Here is a 20,453-nt window from a genome sequence, read left to right on the forward strand (position 1 = left end):
GAAGATAGGCAAGATATCATTATCCCTGATTTTACTGATGAGACAACATAAAGAAACAGTTTAGAAGTCTCATTTACAAATATACACACAGAAAACATTTAAAACCTGAGACACCAGGAATGTTTCCTCAGAAATCACCCATCCACTTCCCAGAGTGCTGGAAAGCTCAGTGAAGAGGTTGCAGAAGATGCCAAGGTGCCCATGACAAAGCACTGTGAAATGCCTTTGCTGTGACAAACCTGGCAGCCCCCACCTGCACCCCCAGAGCTCTGTGGCCACGGGCTCGTGGCACCCCAGGAACACTTGGGGACATAATCACACAGCCACAGGACAGTGATGTCCAGAGCCATGAAAAGCCTGTGGCTGTAGCTCTGAGAAGAGCTGCTGCACCCCTCTGCTGCCCCCCAGCCCATTCCTGAACACCTGAGGGCCACGTTCCTGCTAAGACACCTCCCCCAGCCAGGGTGAGACACAGGGGTACTCACTGTGTGCCACCACAGCCTGCTCGAGGAGCACAGATCTGCTGGTGCGACCATCAGCTCAGCATCTGCAGGCTCCAATCCCTAAACAAAGCCTGGTTAGGGCTTTGGGACTGAGCCCTTCTCCTCCTCCTCCTCCTGCACACCCAAAGCCTCAGCCCCAGCACCCTGGTTCCTGCAGCTGTGCAGGAGCTCACTCCAAGCATCCCCACCCCATTCCTGATGGGGCAGAGAGCACGTCACTTGGCTCACCCTATCCTTGCAATTAGAAAATCACTCCAAATTGCGACCACAGGGAAGCACAAGCCCATCCTACACCAGGAATGTCGCCCACCAGAGAGGTCATCTCCAGGAGACAACTCTCTCCTCGCATCCAGCTGCCTCCCTGCGCACACAGGGCTCTGAGGTACAGGGCAGCACTCACATTTCACAACCCTTTTCTGTACAGGAGGTGGAACCAACAGCTTTGGAAGCTGTGGCAGCTGCAAGCTCACCTCACAGGCTCTGGAGTGTCAATCCCCAGGTGTGACATGACTGTGGCACAGCAATGCCACAGCACAGCCACAGGTACCAATAACCTGGTGCCATCCTCTTGCCTGGAGAAAAGCTGGAGAGCTTCATGAAGAGGCTTCCATCACTTTCACCCATGGATTTTGGCCAGGGAAAAGGTGCCTCCAGCTCAGCAGCTGGAGACACTGAGCTCCTGGAGCCAAAGGACTCCTCTTTAACTCCCCCAATGACACTGGGGTGATTTATTTGATTTATTCCCCACAGCACATCCGCTTGCAGGTCTGTTCCTCAGGCTGTGGGAAGGGACTTGTGCTGTGTCACAGCTCCCAGGGCACCAGGCTCCTCAAAAACCCAAAGCCCTGGAGCCCCCACTGATACATTTTCTTTCTTTAATTCAGGACACCCTGCTAATGTGAACAATATAATTGATTTTCTATGTGTTGGACCAATCCATCACGAGATGAGCACAGCTGTCTGCCTCAGTCAGGAGCTGCTGTGAACAGTCTTGAGATATTTATACACACACACATCTGCTTTCAGCTTATTCTCATTGATTTGGCATTGTCTGTACAAATGAACAATTTTTGCAACATGCCCCCAAATTGGTCATCTTAGCAGTTATTTTTAAAAGCCTGCTAATATTTGAGCTGTTATCCAGTAAAAGAAGTAGCAACATAAAATTCATGAAGCATCTCTGTGTCTCATCTCATTCCCAACAGGAAATTAGGAGAGAGACATTACACAGCCCTATTTTTGGCAAAACCATACCGAGAGACTGGGAAACAACAAAAATCCAGCATTCCAAATTCACTTGTATTCTCTGTACACAAGTAAGCAGCAAAACCTCAAAAACTGAGAGGACTGAAAGGAGACAAACACTTTCCACTGTAGAAATACAGTTACATCAAAAAACTGCAGCTCTCCTAATTTACAGGCTGTCCGCAAGAATCTGATTCACCCAAATCTTCAGTAAAAAAAGCAGATAATGAAGGGAAACAAACAATTCTCAGGATATTCATGTGTGTAAATTAAAGCATATGGTGAGATTGTAGCTCTATGTAGAAAATTAGCATTATCATAAAGGTTTCATTAGCTGGGAGGAAACAACACGTTGTCCTCTCTTTTTGTCACCAAAAAATATGACAAATTCTCCACCTAAAATCATCAAAGCAGATTTTCCAAAACATCCATCCTTTAAAAAGAAAATCAGCAAAGCAGAGAAAAAAACCTACTTCTTGGCTACTTAGACCAATTCCCTACAATATCCTAAGCCTGAATGTTTATTTGGGAAAAAAGCACATGCAGGATATTTATGCTATTTCTCTTGGACAGAAACATCCTCCTTATGCAAAGCTGGTTGTTACATGCAATATTTTTAGACATCCATGTGTGTCATCCCGTTAGGGAAAAAATAAGAAAAAGAGTAATTAGACAGAGTGTAAACAGGAAATCCCAAAAAAAACCCCAAAAACAGCTGTAAGCCAAAAAAAAAAAAAAAAAAAAAAAGAAGCTGTCAGAATAACACATCTCCTGAAGGGAAGCTCAGGAATGGAGAATCAGGGAGGGTCTGGGTCAGGAGCAAACCCCAATGTGCTGTATTCCCTCCAGGACAGATTTCTCCCTCTCAGAACTGAGCAAGTTACAAAGAAGTCACTTGGCCTATCTGGCACTGACTTCTATTTTTAAGCCTTTTTTTGGTTTAAGGTCTAGAGAAGGAAAATAAAGGGAAAAAAAAGAAAAGAAACAGAGCCAACAAAACCCAAACCCTACAAACTCTCTGGCCAAAGAGGAGAGGCTTACACGTAAACTGCACATGATTAGGACAAAACTGGGAGCTGTGTCTGCCAGTGACAGGCTCAGAGCCCTGTCCTGCATCCCAGCTGCTCTCCCTGGGGATGTGCCATGGTTTGGGCTCAGCAGCCCATGTGTGCACACACAGTAAGTGCAACCTGCCCAGGGACAGGGTGGCTGCAGCCAGCTAAATATCCATCAGCAGAGCTTTAAAACCACCCACATCCAGCAGGGCTTCACACCTCTCATGCTCTGATTTCCATGAGAAGTCTTTTGGACTCTCCCCCCAGTTCTCCTCTTGCCTTCCTCCCAGGATAAACCCCTTTGTTCAGGCCTGGGTGCTCCTGGAAACATCCCAGGTGACACCAGGGATTTGGTCCCAGGTGCACTGAACAGTGCATGTTATTTCCATGAGCTCCTGGCAGGGTAACTATTTGAAATTAAACTTCACTGGCAGATGAACAGCTCCAGAAGTTATTTTATAGTCAGGGAAAAATCACCTGTGCTGATGCATCCAGTGATGAGAGAGAAAGGGGAACCATTTTCACTACATAAATGGCCAGCACACAGCCTTAAACCTGCAGTCTGAAAAGTGAGAAATTGGACTGTGGCACATCATTAGTACATAGATTATAAAAAACTGGCTCATTTATTCCTGAAACAGGCACACCACAGTGGCTCAGGCAGTCAGAGCACTAGAGAAAATAACAGAGACAACAAAAAGCAAAATTCCCTCTGCCAGGAGGTAGGGCTGTCCCTTTGCACAGTGACTTCACACGGCCTGTGCCATGAGGGCATCCCAAAATGCTTCCATCTTGATTTTGGCACTGGCACAGAGGCAGCAGCTCTGCTTTCCAGGTGCCCAAACCTACAGCACCAGCCTGGATCTTTAAAGGATTCCATGTCCAAATCCCTACCTGAGCTGCACTTTACCACCCATTAAAGCATCACCAGTAATTTCTTGTAAAGCTTCTGTTTTTTTAATCCAAATTTCTCTTCTGTTACTCATAAGCCTGTAAGAGATTTCAAAGCTTAATACTAAAGCCCCCACACTTCAGGTTTTCATTGGCATTGAGGAGGATTTTTCTTTTGATTCTGAAGGCATTTAGGATCAGCTCCTCACATCAGCACTGCTTCATTGACTTTGGTACAACCAGCCAGCTGATGTCTGGCCCTGAACGTGCACAGCCTGATCAAAATGTGAATCACACGCAAGTAATGTCTTGCCATAAGGAGCTGCCCCAGCCAGGCACATCTCAGGAAAATAAAAGCCTTTGCCTGTCCTTCTGGAAGGAAGGGGCCTGCATGCAGCTGGGGGGAAGAGGGAAAAAGTTATAATGGTTGGAATGACCTCAGAGTTTCCTGGTGTGTCTGTGGGGAGAGCAGAGCTTCATCATGTTCCAGCACTTGGAGTCACTCAGAGCTTGAAGGAATAAGCAGGAAAATAACAGACAGAACTTTGGGGCTATACCAGCATCGCTGTGGAAGCTTTTCAAACAATCTGCACAGATCTCCAAAAACACCATGATGCACATTCTGGGGAGCCTGTCTGCAGCCCACAGGTCTGCCCTGACCTGTGTGGGGGCCACCACTCAGTGTCCCATGGCGGGAGGTGCTCAGGGTGAAACTGATGGAGGAGGATTGGAAATGCTCCACTCTCCCACGAGGGAAGATCTGAGGAAGGGAAGCATTGCCCCAAGCCACTGGCACATCCCACCCCACTGTGTGCCTCCCCACCAGCCTCAGAGCAGCGCAGTGCCCTCCCCTCTGGCCTCACTGACACCTCCTGCAGTGCCCAGTGGGTCAGCTCTGGCTCCAAAACTCCAGTTTCCCCAGTCTCTGCTCACACCAGCCCGTGGGTTCCTGCCACAACACCAGAGCCTGGCTCACACAGACACAATAAACCTGCAGTGATCCCTTCCAGGGCAGAGGCAGAGCTCCCACCAGCTTTATGGGGGCAGACCATGTCTCCAGACATACTGCCTCTCCTTCCTAATCTTCAAGCCATAAAGAAGCCTTTGGCTGAAGTCCTGTCTCCAGTGTAGTCAATTAATTCTACCATTAATTTTAGTAGGGTCAGGGTTTTGCCTTAAATCATTTGTTATCTCACCATTAACCTTTAACAGAAGCCACTATCTGCCTAATGTTAAACAGCCAGTGATGCTGCACAGTGGCTGGCTGCACCTTTCATCCTCTGTGCTCTGGCAAACCATCCTGCAGGACCAACCAGGTGACTCCAGGTGCCACCCCCATCCCTCCCAAGGGCTGCAGAGGCCACCTGGGCTCTGCACACTCAGCAGATGTTTACCCACAGCACTCAGGGACTGTGCAGAGCCATTCCCAGGCCTCAGGACATTCTCTTTCTCAGGACCAGCCAGACACTTAAAGCCATAACTGAATGGCAGGCACAGAAATGTTTTAAGATGAGACAGGCTGGGGAAAAGTGCAAGCTTTGCACTTTGAAGCCCCTTTGATGACGCTCTACATGGAAATGTTGGCTGTGCTGAAGTTTGGCAATGAGCTGGAGATAAAGCAGTGCCTGGAACAGGGGGTTGAGAGGCTGCCTGGGTTGCATGGCACCTTCCTAAAATAGCCATGAGAGCTGGAGATAGGATGAAAACACTGGCTCCTGCAGAGCATCAAGTGACTTTCATGTAAGCCCCACCAGCTGAGCCAGTGAAAAAGTCTGGCACAGGAACAACCTCAGTGCTCTCCCTCGCTGCAGGCACCAGGGCTTTGCAGGGCCACGTGCCAACAGACTTCCCATGCAACCCTCCTTTCCCCATTTATTCTGTTATTCCTCATTGCAGGGGATGGCAGATCCAAGGGACTCTTTGATTCCCTTTGATGGCTTGTACAGGATGACAGGCACAGTCTCTTGGGGTTATCAGAAACATCCCACTCACCACAGCAGGTCGTGGGGCTCTCATCCTCCTCTCCCAAAATCAGAAATAATGATGAGCGTGCTGTAATAAGACCCCCAAAAACTGACCAAAACCAAAGAACAGCGATCAATTAAAATCCAGGAAACAAATTAATTCAATCTTCCTCAAAATTATAAATCCAGTAACCCAGCCAGGAGTTAAAGCCCTTTGCCAAGAGCAAAACACAAGCAGCAGAATTGCCGCTTCTTGCTCCCAGCCAGGAAGTGTGCAATGCAAAATAACTCACCCCTCTCCTCCCCATGAGGAAACCTTGCAGTGTGGCTGCCTTTCCTGATGGCTTTTTCCTGTTCCTGCCTTTGCCCCATCCCACCTGGGGGTGCAGGGGCTGCTCACTGTGCCCCAGCACAGGATGAAAGCACTTGAGTGCACAGGAGGCAGAGGGAAGAACTGCTGCTGAAGTCTGGCTCTGCAGCCTTTCCAGCTGCCAAGCAGCACCCAGGCAGAATTTCACCTCTCCTGGCACTGCCCAAGGCCACAGGATCTCTCTGGCAGTGTTATCCCAGATGCTGAGTCCCTCTGACAGAGGGGAGAGGTTGGCTGCTATCCTCTTGAAGCATCAGCACCTTTATTGCATGGATATTCTCTTTAAAGGTGTCTCAAGCTGAAAACTGAACAGGTCAAGTCATTCCAGGGGTGCTGATATTCCATTCCTGCCACTCTGCAGTGTATTTAAAACAACAATGAGAAAAGAACTCTACACTAATGCTATTTAAAAAAACTATCTGGAAAATTAATAGGAAACAATCAGAAGAAATCTGCCACAAATATCAAGTCAATGAAATCCAACATCTGCTTTCCTTGGCAGCACACAGGCAGTAAATTGGTGTCTGCTGGAGACACACTTCCCAGCAGCAGTGCTGAGACACTGCAGGCAGGCCATTACTGCACACAGCCCACTGGGGTGCTTTGTTCCTGTGCCATCTCCTGGGAATTCAGGGGAAAAAGGTCTCCTGTGGGATCAGAGTGCTTTCCTGCTGCTACCTGACACAACAAATGCAGGGGCTGCCCATGAGGGAGCTCTGCCTGGCGGCAGCAGCATCCCCTGTCCCTGAACAAGCAGAGCCCACAGAGGGGCAGGAGGGGCCACTGCCCTCCTGTGACCTGTCCTGACCTTTGCTCCTCAGCCAGGAGGCAGAGCAGCTAAGCTCCAGCTTCTTTGCTTAAGTCTCCACAACAGGAATCTCAGGGTTTATTCTGTGCAGAGCTTCTGGTAACTCCCGAGTTTCACCTCACCCCAGAAGCCATCCCTGACCCACAGAACAAACCCAGCCTTCCCTGTTACAAGAATAGCCACAGAAAATGAAAAAATAGAGTAGTTTCACATCCCTGGAGACCCACAGCACTGTTCTTGATGCCTTTTTGCCACTGCCCAGCCCTGAAGCTCTCCCCCATTTCTGATGGCTTTTCACAGGACACTCCTCTGTCCCCTCCAGCACATCCCTGCTCACCCGAGTTGGGTTTTTGAGGGGAGGCTCCCAAAGCAGGAGACACATGCAGAGCAAGCCCTGACCAAATAACTACCACCCCCTCCACGCACCACCTCATCCTCTAAAGTCATCTGGAAACTCTTCTTCTCCTGCCCCATCCAGGTCCCTGCACCCAGCATCCCCTCCTTTGGACTTTTCCAGCCACTCATGCTTGGCAACAGCCCCTCAGGAACCCAGATGCCAGCCTGGGACTGACATCAGGTAAGGAGGAGATGAAAGTAATTTAAAAAGAAGGCTAAAGCACAAGTCCTTTACATCTGCAGCTCTTAAAAAAACCTGCAGAGAGCAAATAAATAAAGCAAGAGAAGTCACAGTAGTGGGTATGGGCTGGAGCAGGCAGTGAGCAGCGTTTCTGTGGAGGCAAGGAGCCAACATTGCCAGTGCCAGCAGCTTGCCAGGCACTCAGGGGGCTGATCCAGATGGTTCCACATTTCACTTTTAAAGCAAAACAAGTGCCTTGGATCAAAGGCTCTTTCTCAGCAGCCGTTACCCCCAGCTCTGTGTGCACTGCTGCATCTCCAGGCCACTCTTCCCAAGGGATTTTTAGGGGGTGAGAGAGGAGGGGACCTTTTGAGGAGATATTTAACAGTTGCATGCTGAAAGGAGTTACTGTACCAGGCGCCGATTGCCTTTGCTCGGGACTCATGAATCTGTGCTTTGTTCAGGTTAAATCATATCTCAGGGCAGCCCATAAGGGTAATCTCTGAAAAGAGGTTTCTCTCTAACCAGAAGTTAGAGATCTCTGCTCCAGCTGCAGCTAAGTTAACAGACTCCAGCTTGGATTCAGCCCTTTGCTGAAGTAGCCAAGGCAGCATTTCCAACAAAGGCAGGAAAAAGCAGCTGTAAATGCTGGGATAAACAAACAGCCCCTTATCTCCTCAATGGAGTGCCAAAGACGCAAAGAGATTTTTATGGACTGACCCTCCAAGGCAAAGAGAAGAGCAAGCAGCAAGGTTTCAACCTACCCCACCGCAAACTTTCTCTGCTCTGTGCTGCTTCCTGGCTCTCTGGGGCTCACAGCTCTGAGCTCTGCACGATGTTTAGCTCAGGACACACTGCAGGAGCACTAAATAACGTTATCTGTCACTGCTAAGCGTCAGAAATTAAAATACAGCCTCTTACCTCCACATTGCACAGCCTGCTGGTTTAAATGGACTTGAGAAACCCAAGGAGTGCTCCCAGTGTGCATGCACTAAGCCTTCATGTTTTCTGTGCATCTGAGCTGGGGGGAGAAGGGAGACACGATCCCGGACTCCTTCCGTTGCCATACAGTCTGAAGGAAGTGACCTTAGTGTTTGCTGCTTTGATTACAGACTCAGAAACAAAAGCCCTTCCAGAGTGAGTCAGGGGACACAAGGGGTTGAAATGGGATTGTTAAAAATGGGAAAGCATTACAATTGTGGGCTGGTTTTTTTTTTTTTTTTTTTCCCTGGCTGTGATGTTAACCCCTTTATTATAAAACAAAACTGAATGAACAAGCAGGAGTTACTGACCAAAGGCACAGCACAGGTGCCAGTCCTGGGGCAGGGAGACACCTTGGTGTGGGATCACAGTCCCTGTGTCACAGAGTGCCCATGCTGGCAGCTCTGTGCTTATTGGGAATTGCCATCACCCCTCCCAGCTCCTCCACCCCACACACTCCTCCTATCCGGGGACAGGAGGGGCCTTTGTGTAAAAACTTGGCACTAAAACTTCAAGCCACCCCCAGTCTGAACCCCTTGGAACAAGGCTGAGCCCTGTGGCAGCATCTGAAGGGATACTGGGACAGAGATAACCAGAGCCTTCTGCTCAGCACAGCCACCCTCGCGCCATCCATGAAGTGATACCTGCACTGTCCCTCCCTGCAACAGACACCCCCAGGTACAGCATTGCACTGGACTGCCCAAACTGCTCCCCAAAGCACAGGTCTGCTGCTCTGACCTGGCTGCTGCACTCTGGGGAGGGAACTGACAGCAACATGCTCTCATGTCCAACTGAGAGCACGGACATCATGGCTGTGATGGCCATGTCACAGCCTTGGCCATCAATGTGAACTTGCTCCTGCTCCCCAGGAGTGCACCTTGCTGCTGGCAGAGGAGTAAATCACCTACCTGCTGTTCTCTGTGTGCCAAACACCGAGTTCTGCTTTGATTCCCTGATTCCTTCCCCACTGGCACATCAACCCACCAGGCTGCACAAACTGTGGAACTGTGTCAGGCAGAGCACAGGTGTCACACAGGCACTAAAACAGCTCTCCTCAAAGAAAACTCAAACAACTGACTCTGCTTTCACTGAAAATGGAAAAAACAGAACAACAAAGAGCTGTGCACCCAAATCCAGCAAGCTGCAACTTCCAGAGTTCCAAGCTGACCTTCAGGCAGGTACAGAAGAGGCACAAAGTCTCAAATTTACACGTGCAGTTACTTCAAAAATCTGAATGCTCTTACTCAGTTATTTATGCTCTCAACTGAGCAGTCACTATGCACACAGAGGACAAACTATGAAGACTCTCCCAACCCAACTTTAAAAATCCAGGGTTCTATTTAATTTTTTTTCTATTAAATTTCAACACCTGGAACAAACTACCTTGCTTTTCCCAGAATGAAAACAGGTCAAACTTTGGACAGCAACACCTCAGAGATGTGGCTCCCTCTTCTCAGAGGTCCTAAAGCCCCTTGGCCCAGCTGAAGTCCCCCAAACAGGAGGCTCTGTGCCAGGTGTTTGAGGCCAAGAACAGGTTCCATGAAGCTGCAGAGCACTGTGTAAGGACAGAGCCTTCCCAACAATGCTGGGAGAGCATTCTCTCATGTTCTCCCTAAATAACATCAATCCAGACACCTCCTCCAGGGGGCAGCTACCCCAGACACTGGGATGCAGTGAGGTGCCAGAGGTGTCTCACCCTCCTTGTTGAATTCAGAAGAACCAGCTTTGATCAAATAACCACCCCTTCAATAGCTGCAGACAAAGGAGTTGTCTTTTTTCCCAAAGTTACTTTGTAAAAGCCAACATTCTCACAGTCATGAGACTACAAAAGCTTTCCACTCTGTGCTCAATATCACAGGTTTCATGAAAAAACCATAAGCTGGCCCCACATCAGGCAGGAGGCTGCCAGGTCAGGTCCAGCCAGCTGGTCCAGATTGCACCAGCAACCTACGAGACAGTTTTGGGAGGGGATTTCAGAGCAACCGGCTTGCATTTGTCTCCAAAACAGACTCCAAAGCCCCAAAAATAAGATGGAAAATAGACAGTGAGTCATGTTTCCTTAGAGAAATGATGTGAAGGTTACCTGGGTGGTGCCAGCTTCTGCCCTGCTGGGACAACCACAATGACAGGAATAGCTGGAGGAGGGAGAGCACAGCTCCTGGGAGGATCCATGGCTTCCAAACAAACACAGAGCAAGGCTGCATAATTCAGCTGCACAGAGAACTTTTTTTAACTGAGAAAACTCAGAGTTTAAAAGAAATACACTACACCTGTAAGAGGTAGGAAGCTGTTGGGAGGTGAGCACAGGGAAATTCTGCAATTCTGAGGTGGGAATGAGCTGGGTTTGGGAACAGCAGTGCCACAACCCTTCAGTGAAGGGTGACCCTACAGGGAATGCAGCACACCCCAGCCCCCCCCCAGCAAGGTGAACAGATGCACTGAGCTTGATACAAGAGAGGAATTACTGCCACTTTCACTATGGCTTAACAAACACCACCCTGCTCCAAAGCTCACACCCTCTGCCCAGCCACCAGTGGCCCAAGCAAAGGGGGAGCCAGGATGCTCAGGAAGCAGCACAGCACCAGCAGTGCCATGGGTGGACGTGCAGTGATTTCTCCAGCCCCATTCCCAGCTCTGCTGGCACCACACTCCTGTGCCTGATGGCCAGAAGGGAGATGCACACTGGGGCACCCATCCCCAGGGCAGCACCCACCCACATCAGCTGGAAAAGCAAGAGAAACATCACAGTCTTAATCCCAGCATTGCTTGGACTGTCAGAGGTGATTTTTTAATGGCTAAATCCAGCACATTCCAACTTTTCTCAGCTTTTTGATGACACTTGTTCTCCCCAACTCCTTCCCCAACACACCACTGCTGCATGTTGAAATGAGTGACAGATCAATTAGTGGGGAAAAGTGTACATGTGTATCTGTGTGTGGGAGGGTATTTAAGCTAATATATTCCAGCACTGATAGCTTTATCCTCTTTGCAGTCTCTGAGAATGAACTGGCCTCCATCTGTACAGAAGATTAGTAGAATTACTAATCACTAATTATGACTCAGAGGTTTTAAGGGCAATGCAGACTGTACAAGGGGTGGCCTGATTTTCAGAAAATGAGGGGACAAAGATAGCACAGTGTTATTTTAAGCACATGGACAGTCCATCCAAGATCACAAAGTGCTGCCAGCTAAAGGGGTGACAGAGAAAACCACTCAGGAGGATGAAAATGAAGCTTGGAAAAACCAGCACGGGCCTGAAACACTTTTAATTTACCTTTCCATACAGTTTGTGTCCAGTCAGAGCAAGCTGGCCAGCCTCTCTGCAAGGGCCAGAATGGAGATTTATCCAGGCAAGCTCATACAGTGACACCTTTGTGCAGGACTTGCTGCCTCTGAGAAGCGGCGCCAGCGACATTTGAAATCCAACGTTCTCTGCGAGCTGCGTCACATCCAGGGGAAAATATTTATACAGGCCCAAGTGGTTTGTGAATAGAAGGCACTGTTTGAAACTGGCACCATCACACCCCGAAGGAAATGAGATGAAGTTCACAGTCTGGTTGTGAAGTTTGTCAGCGAGGGAAGAGGGAGAAGCCATAAAAAAGAAATCATATTTTTGTTTGAATCAGCTGTCCCGGACAGAAAACGCTGTATCATGAGCTCAGATGGAAATGGATCTGGCAGAGAGCTCTGGAAAGCTGCTGTTGGAGTGTGCAGAGCCAAGTTTAACTCTAAGCTGTCAGGAGGCAGTGCCCCAAAGTCCCAGCCATGGGGACACCTCCCCATGCCAGCTTTGGACATGATGGGAGTTTCAGCAGTGCAGGCGACATAGGAGCAGCATCACTGCATTAGATCAGATCCCTTCCAAAAGAAAAACAGCTGGACGAAAGCAGCCAGAGCAAAGCTTTTCCAGGGCAACCAGTAACCCTCAGTACACAAGTTGAAATCTTTAAAGGAACACAGACACATACTCAGTGTCCTCTAAAAAGGTTTTCAAGCTCCCTTTGAGAAGCCCTGACCTGTAAGAACACCTGAGATGCTTCTGCTGAGCATCACTCCTGGGATCTATCTGGTGTGGAACAAAGTCCTGCCCTGAGAGCACAGCCCCAGCTTTGGGCTCTCCCTCACCACTCCAGCACTGCTTTTCATCATTGTGAAAAGAGAAAGGAAAAAAGGCATCTCAATTTGTTGTCAGCACTTTTCATAATGGAAAGTTAAGGTGTGGCAGCAGAGGAAGCATGCTGCTCACTATCCAAACCAACTACGTTAGCACTGGAGGAAACACAAGGCAGCCACTTCCTCTCCCACCCCGGCTACCATGGGCCAGACACACGGACAAAGCTGATGTCTTGTGCTTCATCAGCAACATTTTTCACTTCATGCAGAGGAAATGACCTTTCGGAGGTTAAAAAGCACTTTGTCCAAAAGACCCATATGAAAAGTTTACACTGTTATGCCGTAATTACTGTGCAATTGGTAACTTCAGTTACACCTAAACTGCTTCATCACAGAGATGCTCCCATATCTGGCTGTACATCCAGCAGATCAATCACAATGTGCCATTGTATTCTGCCGAGAGTTTGGGAACAGTTTTCCCAACTTTTTTACCACTTTGTGTGGAGCAGACTGACTGACACACATTCAACCCTAACCCTAAATCTTTCACTTGATCAGTTTTTTATTTATAAGAGTTAGCTGCATCATTAAATAGACTTTTTTATGCCATGTCCCATTCCTGTTTAACCACACTGAGGAATCACTGTGTTGTGGGATGTACTGGTGGCAACTGGCATTGATATCTCAGAGGAAAACTTTGTGTCTGTAACCCAATAAATAACAGGCCAGTGGTAATGTAGGTAACTAAACACAGGATAAATGTTGATTCTAGAAGTCTTTGGCCTTACAGCTGCTTATTAACCTCATTTATATAAAAATTTCACTTTGTTTTACTGCCCTGGAATTAAATCCAAGACAGGTGGCCTATAAACCCAGCACGTGGAGGGTCCTGCAGAAAGCTTTCTTTGGGAATAGCATCAGGACACCTAGAAATGCCATGTTGTCCCATCTCAGGCATCATGAGGGGCTCTGGGGAGACCCCCAAAGTCACAGCACTATGTGCCAGAGGTCCACAAGAAAATACAGCCCTCGGTCCTTTCTCTGGTAGGAAATGGGAACCTTTCAGTAAAGGTTTCTATGCCAAATTCTCCTCCAGGAATTTTCCCTAACAGCCCAAATAATTCATACTGACTTGCTGCTGTTAGAAAAATGACCTGTGCCAGCTTTTCCATCAGCTGTCTCTGCAAATCTGTTATTTCTAGGACAGGCTTGAAATGCTCCCTGCCATGGACAAGACAGTGTTCCCTGGCACACAACCCAAGGGCTCAGAGAATCAACTCTCACACTGTGCAGCCTCTCCCCTCCTGGGGTTTGGGGTTATTTCAGAGTGAAACAGGAAACCCCAGCAGTGCTTTGGCTCACAACCTCCTCCAGATGAATGGGCTCTGGGCAAGCAGGACATCTCTCTCTCCTGGCAGGTGGGACAGATGATGGGAAGCATCCTGGAGCAAGGATCAGCTTTGGGAGGTGCCTAGGCTGGGGTGAAGTCGCTGCGCCCAGGTGAAAGAACAGGTAAAGCTTTGGAAAAGGTTTCCCACATCCACGTGCCAGAAACACAAAGGCTAAGGAGAAGGTGACTGGCAAAGGCTGGTTTGTGCTTGTTGGGGTGGGTTTTAGTTGTGCTTAAAGCTGCTAAGGCAGGTAAGGGCTTTATGCTGGCAGAGAGGATTTGAGCCTGCCCCGTGACCACCTCTGCACCTGCCAGCTCCCAAACACAGCTGGGACCCTGCCCAGACACACAGAGGTGTTTGTGGCTTCTCTGTGCTGCAGCTCGAGCTCAGCTCTCCCACCAGGCTACCAAGCAGTTTGTATTTTAAAAAGACTAAAAATCCCCCTCACCACAACAACACTGGCAGCACCCCAAGGAGAAGGAATCCTACTTGTTTTCCTTTCTCCACAAAGATGTACTGGTGATTAAATAGAGACTTACTGGCAGCATCCAACTCACACAAATATAGCCACTAACCAACAAAAAGTGACCCTCAAATACTGCTCAAAGCAAACTGAGGCTTCCAGGGCTGATCAGCAGCACAAGTGCCTGTCACCTCACCCTGCCCTGCTCGTCCCTTGCATGCAGCTCAGTGCACTGAGCTCTGCCTGGTGTCCTGGTCTGCCACATCATGCACAGTCCAGGGAACCCTCAGAGAGGGGAAAAGCCCATGTTTAGCCACAAAAACCTCTATATGAAACCCATGGTATTTTTCACATCTGGAATATGAATGCAAGGGAGCCACAGAAATGTGGTGTTCTCCATGAAGCCAAGGTGGGAAATGTTAAGCACCTGTGCAGGAGTTAATTTTAATAGCAACACAGGGCTAAAAGGTGTTTTCTTGTGGCTGCAATAACTACAGGACTTCTGGGGGAAAATCTGAGAGGACAAACAGCATCCCTGGCAGGTAGGAGTGCTGCTATACCCTTTCCACAAAGAACAGGGGAACAGAGGAAAACAATTTGCTCAAGACAATGCAGGAGCTGTGATAATGATGGGACACAAACTCTCACACCCAAGATAAGAGCCCTGTCCCACAGACACTGCAACATCCACTTCCTCAGAGAAACAGCCCCATGGAGTGCTCTGCACTGCTTCTGTCGCTGCACTGAGCCTGAGGTGAAGCAATGTAACCCAGGGTGGCTCACAGCTCCTCCCTGTATGCAGGGGTCACCCAGCCACTGTCTCTAGCTGTTTCCATAGCTTGAAGTGCTTAAAAAACTAAGAAAACCAATTTGATTCCTGCAAGGCTCTGATATCTGAGCAGTTGGGTGACCTTTAGCACTGTGTGCTCAGTCCTGCACTCACTGGACACAGCCAGAGGCTTGAGCAGCTGAGAGCCAAGACTTCAGCACAAAAAGCAAAGCGTTACACAACCCAGCAAGGAAGGGCTGCAGGGCATTCCTTCAGCCATCTCACTTTAATACACCCCAAATTACCACTGGCAAATTCCTGATGTTAAAATGTGAGCGTTGCTTTGCTCCTGCCAGGTTTCACCCCCCAGGGAAGACTCAGAGCAGCAGGTGAGAAACAACAGGTCCCTGCCTGTCCCCAGCAGGACAAGTTGTGGGCAGAGGGGAAGGGGCACTCCCTGTTCACTTCCCTGGCTCAAGGTCTGCCTGGCAGGATGAGAGAAGACCCAATCTCCTCTTTTCACCCATTTTCACATTCCCACTTTCAGCCACTGGCACATGTCAGTGATGCTTTTCATAAAGAAAAGACAAAGCAGCCACTAGTAAGTTTGGGCAGAGATACAGCTACACTTTGTATGGAAAAAATCTCTTTTCACCTCAAGCCAGCCATCAGAGTATGATGAACAGGCTGAATACAGCTGTTGTCTGAGCTGGTCCTCACTGAGTTTTTATTCCAGCCCTTGGAAGGGATGGGGTTTTACCTCCATGGGGATGCAGTGGGGAGGGAAGGCAGTCTAAGCTGCATGCTCTTTATGTGAATGGACCCTGAAAACAACACCCACACAGCACAGGTGTAGCTAGAGAGGAAGAAGAGAGTCAGGGCTGCATCCCATGACATCCCTACAGGTCAGTAAAGGTGGGCAAAGGAAGAGCAATGACACCTTCACTCCTGCATTCCCCAGCAAGTCATGCTCCCTGTATGGATCCCTATCCACAGTGACACCTGTGTCAGACACACCTCACAGCGTTTCCATCCATTCAAGCACTGGTACATTTACCACTGCAAAGCTGCTCTCCCACTCCTGAGCCCTCCCTGAAGCTAAATACCAGCAGATCACCTTAGGATTAAACAGGCACAGATGTCCTCTTAGCACGAGGACTTTCCCATGGAAGTTGCATCCCGGTGGCCCTGGAGAGCTGTTTGCTATGAGCTGTGCCATTCTCTGTGTTGCAACACAGCAGGGAGAGGGGAGAAGCTGCTTTGAAACATTCACCCTGGTGTAGGAAACACACAGAGCGAGGCTGAGAGCAGGCACGCAGCACAAGTTCACATACGAGACAGAAACACAGACACGCAGAAATAAATAAAGCCAGCAAAAACAGACTGGAGAAAGAGTGACACCACCCTCACTGCAACTAGACACCACAGTGACTGCAAGTTCAGGGCTGTGTTTAAGGGGAGCTCCCCCAATTGCCATTCCAGGACCCACTGCATCCCTCCCAAGCAGCAATCCCTCTGCCTTGCACAGGACTATCACGTTACAAGCTGCCGCTATTCAGTGACACAAACACAGCAAAAAAAGCCACAGCCAGTGTCTCCCATGGGACAGGGCACGGGCAGAGAGGAGCTCCCGGAGCTCTGCCCTAAAATCCCGAGGGCAACGATGGTGACAGCAGCAAGAGGGGCTCCCAGGGGGTGTTATATGGGGGGCAGCTGGCCAAAACACTTGTGGATTGACAGACAAAACACACCTGGCACAGAAAGCATCCCCCCCAATCCCTGAATGCAGGCACAGAGCCGGCACTTGGAAAGCAACACCGGGACCAGCTCAGAGCCAGTTCGGGGCCCTCTGAGCACCTTCCCAGCGCCGCCTCGATGCTCCTCAGCCCATCGCAGCCACCCCGCAGAGAGAACACGCACGGGGGCAGGTGCTGGGACGCTGCTGCTGCAAGGAGAAGCCGGGACGCTGAGCTGGGTTTGTTTTTTACCTGGTAGACATCGCGGAGGCCGCACCAGGCTCGCAGCGCCTGGCGGCACGCCCGCAGCCGGGCCGAGTAGCAGCGGCGCAGCGCTGCCACGGTCACGGTCCAGAGCAGGCGGCCGCCGCTGAACAGCACATCCTCCACGCCGCACATGAGCACCGGAGCCATCGGCCGTCCCTCCGCTGCGCGCTGTGCCTGCCTCGCTCCTCACACGCCTGGCATGAGGCTGCTGCCCCGCTTTATTCTGCCGCGCAGAGCCAGGGTCAAGCCTTCGAACAAACTCCTCTTTCACGGCGCTTCCTGGGCAGATTCCCAGGCATGCCCCGGCTCCTGACGCCCAGCCAGCGGCTGCAGTAGCTCAGCGCGACCAGCAGCTCACACAGCAGCCTTGTCCTTAGCAGCTTATATAAAGCTCCGTTAAGCTCCGCTAGCTAGCACTGTGTTTTCTAATTAAATGTTAACCCTTTTTGCCATACGCCCCGACAAGAAGCCCATTTAGATGCTGCGGGAGGAGAGGAAGGCGCTGAGCGCTGCCGCACTTCAGTGAGCTGGGCAGGCGCTGCACACACGAATCCCGAGCTATCTGCCTCCAACACCTCATTATCCGCTATACAGGGAACAAAGCTGTCATCGTTTTCTCGCGGATGAGCCCGTGCTCAAATTATACAGCAGAAATCCTACTTGGAAAAGGCACTTCTGGAAACCAGCAAGTGGAGGGAAGCAGGGGGGGTAGGAGGGGAGGGTGGCGAATCAGTCCTGCAGAAATAGAATAGCTTGGAAGAGACCTTAAAGTTCATATTGTCCCAAACCTCCTGCTATGGGCAGGGACACATTCCACTAGATCAGGTTACGCAGAGCCCCATCCAAGCTGGCTTTGAACACAACTTGTGCCAGTGCCTCACAGTAAAACAGATTTAGCACCAACTTCTCTTGCAGCTCTAACCACAGCACAGAGCCATCCCTCTGTTCAACACTTCCCCCCTGGTTGTTGCATCATATGGGTAAAACACCCCAAACGTGCTGAAGAGATGATTAAACTCTACTCTTCAACCAACTCCATTAACACAGCACTCACTGCACGAGAAAAACAAAGCTGGGCATTGTAGCCGAGCTCTTCACAACAGCCCGCAGCAAATAAACACTGCAATAACCACCCTCAAGAGACTCCAGCCTTGCCTCGAGCCAGTTTAAAATTAAACAGCACCCTGCCCTCCTGGGGCTTAAAGTGTTAAAGCTCCGAAGCCGAACCTTCCATTTGAGCACTCTTCCCTATTACAAGCTAAGGGAAGGTGAAGACAAAGGATGATTAATCTTTTTAAACCCCTCCTCAAAGGATTTGACACTTTCTAAGATTTTTGGGACAGAAGCTGTGTGCTACCATCAGCACCTTGTTGAAGAAACGATTCAAGGAAAGGATTTTTGGCTAAAATCATCAGCAAGGCTGACCTGTAAGTGAAAACTCTTGTGCAGTGCAATGAATGGAAAGGGGCAGGAACAGCGGGCACACAGGCTGGGTGGGAGAGCTAAATCCCACCAAACCTCCCCAAGGGCACTGCCTGCCCATCCCAAATATCCTCACGGGAGGAACACACCTGTGTGCCCCCGGCAGAGTGGAAGCATTCACAAACCCCATCGCATCCCTTATTCATCAGCCTGCTCCCAGCTGCAGGAGCTCACACACCGTGAGCGCTGCCGTGGCAGCTGGGTGATGTAATTCTGCAGGCAGATGCCTGCCTGCCTGTTTGAGACGGGCTTTGGACCTGTGTCTCCACGATCTCCCTCTTCCCCTTCATGCATGACACAGTGAAAGCAGCCCTGCTGCTCTTGGTGCTGGTGTCCCTTGGCTGTGCTGTTGCCAGGGGGTTCTGGTCACTCCAAGCCTTGCTTTCACACTGGGAAAACAACAACCACATTTCAAATGGGTAAAGAAGCTGCTGCAAAGTGAGCCCAAGCAGGGGAGGACATGGCTGCTTGTAACAAGAGATAAACAAATATTTGGTTTCTGCATTGAAATCCAGCATCCATATTCCCACTCCACAGGTTTTATCACCCCCTGGAATTACTTAGAGCCTGTAGCCACAAAAAAAATCTTCCTCCTCCTCCTCCTGTGCTGCCCACCACTGTGTTTGGAGGACTTTGACAGCAATCCACAGGTACCAAACAGAAAAGGTTTCCCTCTTCCACTGGGAGAGAGTGGTGACAAACACCCATGGGGTTATTCCAACAACCTGAGCCAGCAGCAGTGCCAGGCTGGGCAGCAGGGAATTGCCATTCCCTCTCAGAACGCTGCTCTGGAGAGGAATCAGCCAGGAAAATCTCCAATGGCATCCGTTCACTGTGGTCAAGTCATATCCAAATTTAAACACAGAGATAAAAAAAAAATCCAGTTTTCAAGTGCCATTTCTAAAAGAAAAGAAAAGGACCTTTGTAGCTAAAGAAGCAGCGCAGGGAACTGTCCTGTGCCAGGAAAATCCAACCAACCCACTAGGAAAAGTTTACGTTGTTTTGTGCTGTGCCTGCTGCCCTCAGTGCCTTTTTGTTTTGCCTTTTCTCTCCCATTACCTAACTGGATTGAAAAATAAGGATGATGATTTTCTCTTTCAACAGAACACGGCAGATTTGTGCTATGTTTTTTGGTTTTGGGTTTCTTTGCATGTTTGGGCACTGCCCAGCTCCTTTTCCCATCAATATTCCCATCACCTTGTGCAGGCTTTATGCTCCTACAGCAAAATTACAGCTCCATGGCCAGGCTGGAGCAAGGCAAGAACCTTCTCTCCACCCTGATTTAGGGCACATGGACTTCAAGTCCAGTCTCATGAACAGAAACTTCACCCATTTTTTCATCCCTAGGTGATAAAACAAGAATTAAGTCCCACCTGGAGTTCCCCTTCCCAGCTGACCAAGTACAGGGGTGCACTGTCCCTTGAACCTGGACAGTGTTAAACACACACAGAAATAAAAAGCAAAGGAAGTTTGTGATGCAAAGAGCAGCTACATGCAATTCAGGATCATTTGGGTGGAGTTATATGCAGCTGATGAATTATCCATTTACATCAGTCTTAGTCTTTTATTGACTTCCACTCTAAGAACCTGACAGCATGCGGGTTAGTTTGAAATACCTAAATAATTCCCAGGCTCCTTAGAGTCAGAACAGAAAACAAAATTCAGCAAGGGAAAGGCAGCAGGATAAACACCCAGGTGGTTTCCAAAGGCTGTACCATCCAGATTTCTATTCTGTGAGGAGAAGGAAGGGGAGAGAGCTCTCAGAAGATATCTTTGTATATCCATGTACCACTGTCAGGGGAGCACCAGAGACAGCTACTGCAGATCTGTTTGATGTG

General features: G+C 49.4%; 1 protein-coding gene across 7 annotated transcripts in view; it reads right to left on the reverse strand.

Annotated features, from left to right (window-relative positions):
- FRMD4B (FERM domain containing 4B) overlaps positions 1 to 20,453 on the reverse strand; it is a 124,455-nt gene that overhangs the window by 60,765 nt on the left and 43,237 nt on the right. Inside the window, exon 1 of one of the 7 annotated variants that reach the window (XM_030956388.1) lies at positions 17,119 to 17,750. The exons of 5 other annotated variants lie outside the window; for them this stretch is intronic. In XM_030956388.1, coding sequence (XP_030812248.1) covers positions 17,119 to 17,280 — 162 coding nt within the window. In that variant the 5' untranslated portion in view covers positions 17,281 to 17,750. Of the gene's footprint in view, positions 1 to 8,334; positions 8,531 to 17,118; positions 17,751 to 20,453 lie in introns of those variants that run through there. One more of the 7 variants, XM_030956390.1, reaches the window with a different exon arrangement.

The sequence above is a fragment of the Camarhynchus parvulus genome, chromosome 12, assembly GCF_901933205.1.
Source record: "Camarhynchus parvulus chromosome 12, STF_HiC, whole genome shotgun sequence".
Lineage (NCBI taxonomy): Eukaryota > Metazoa > Chordata > Aves > Passeriformes > Thraupidae > Camarhynchus > Camarhynchus parvulus.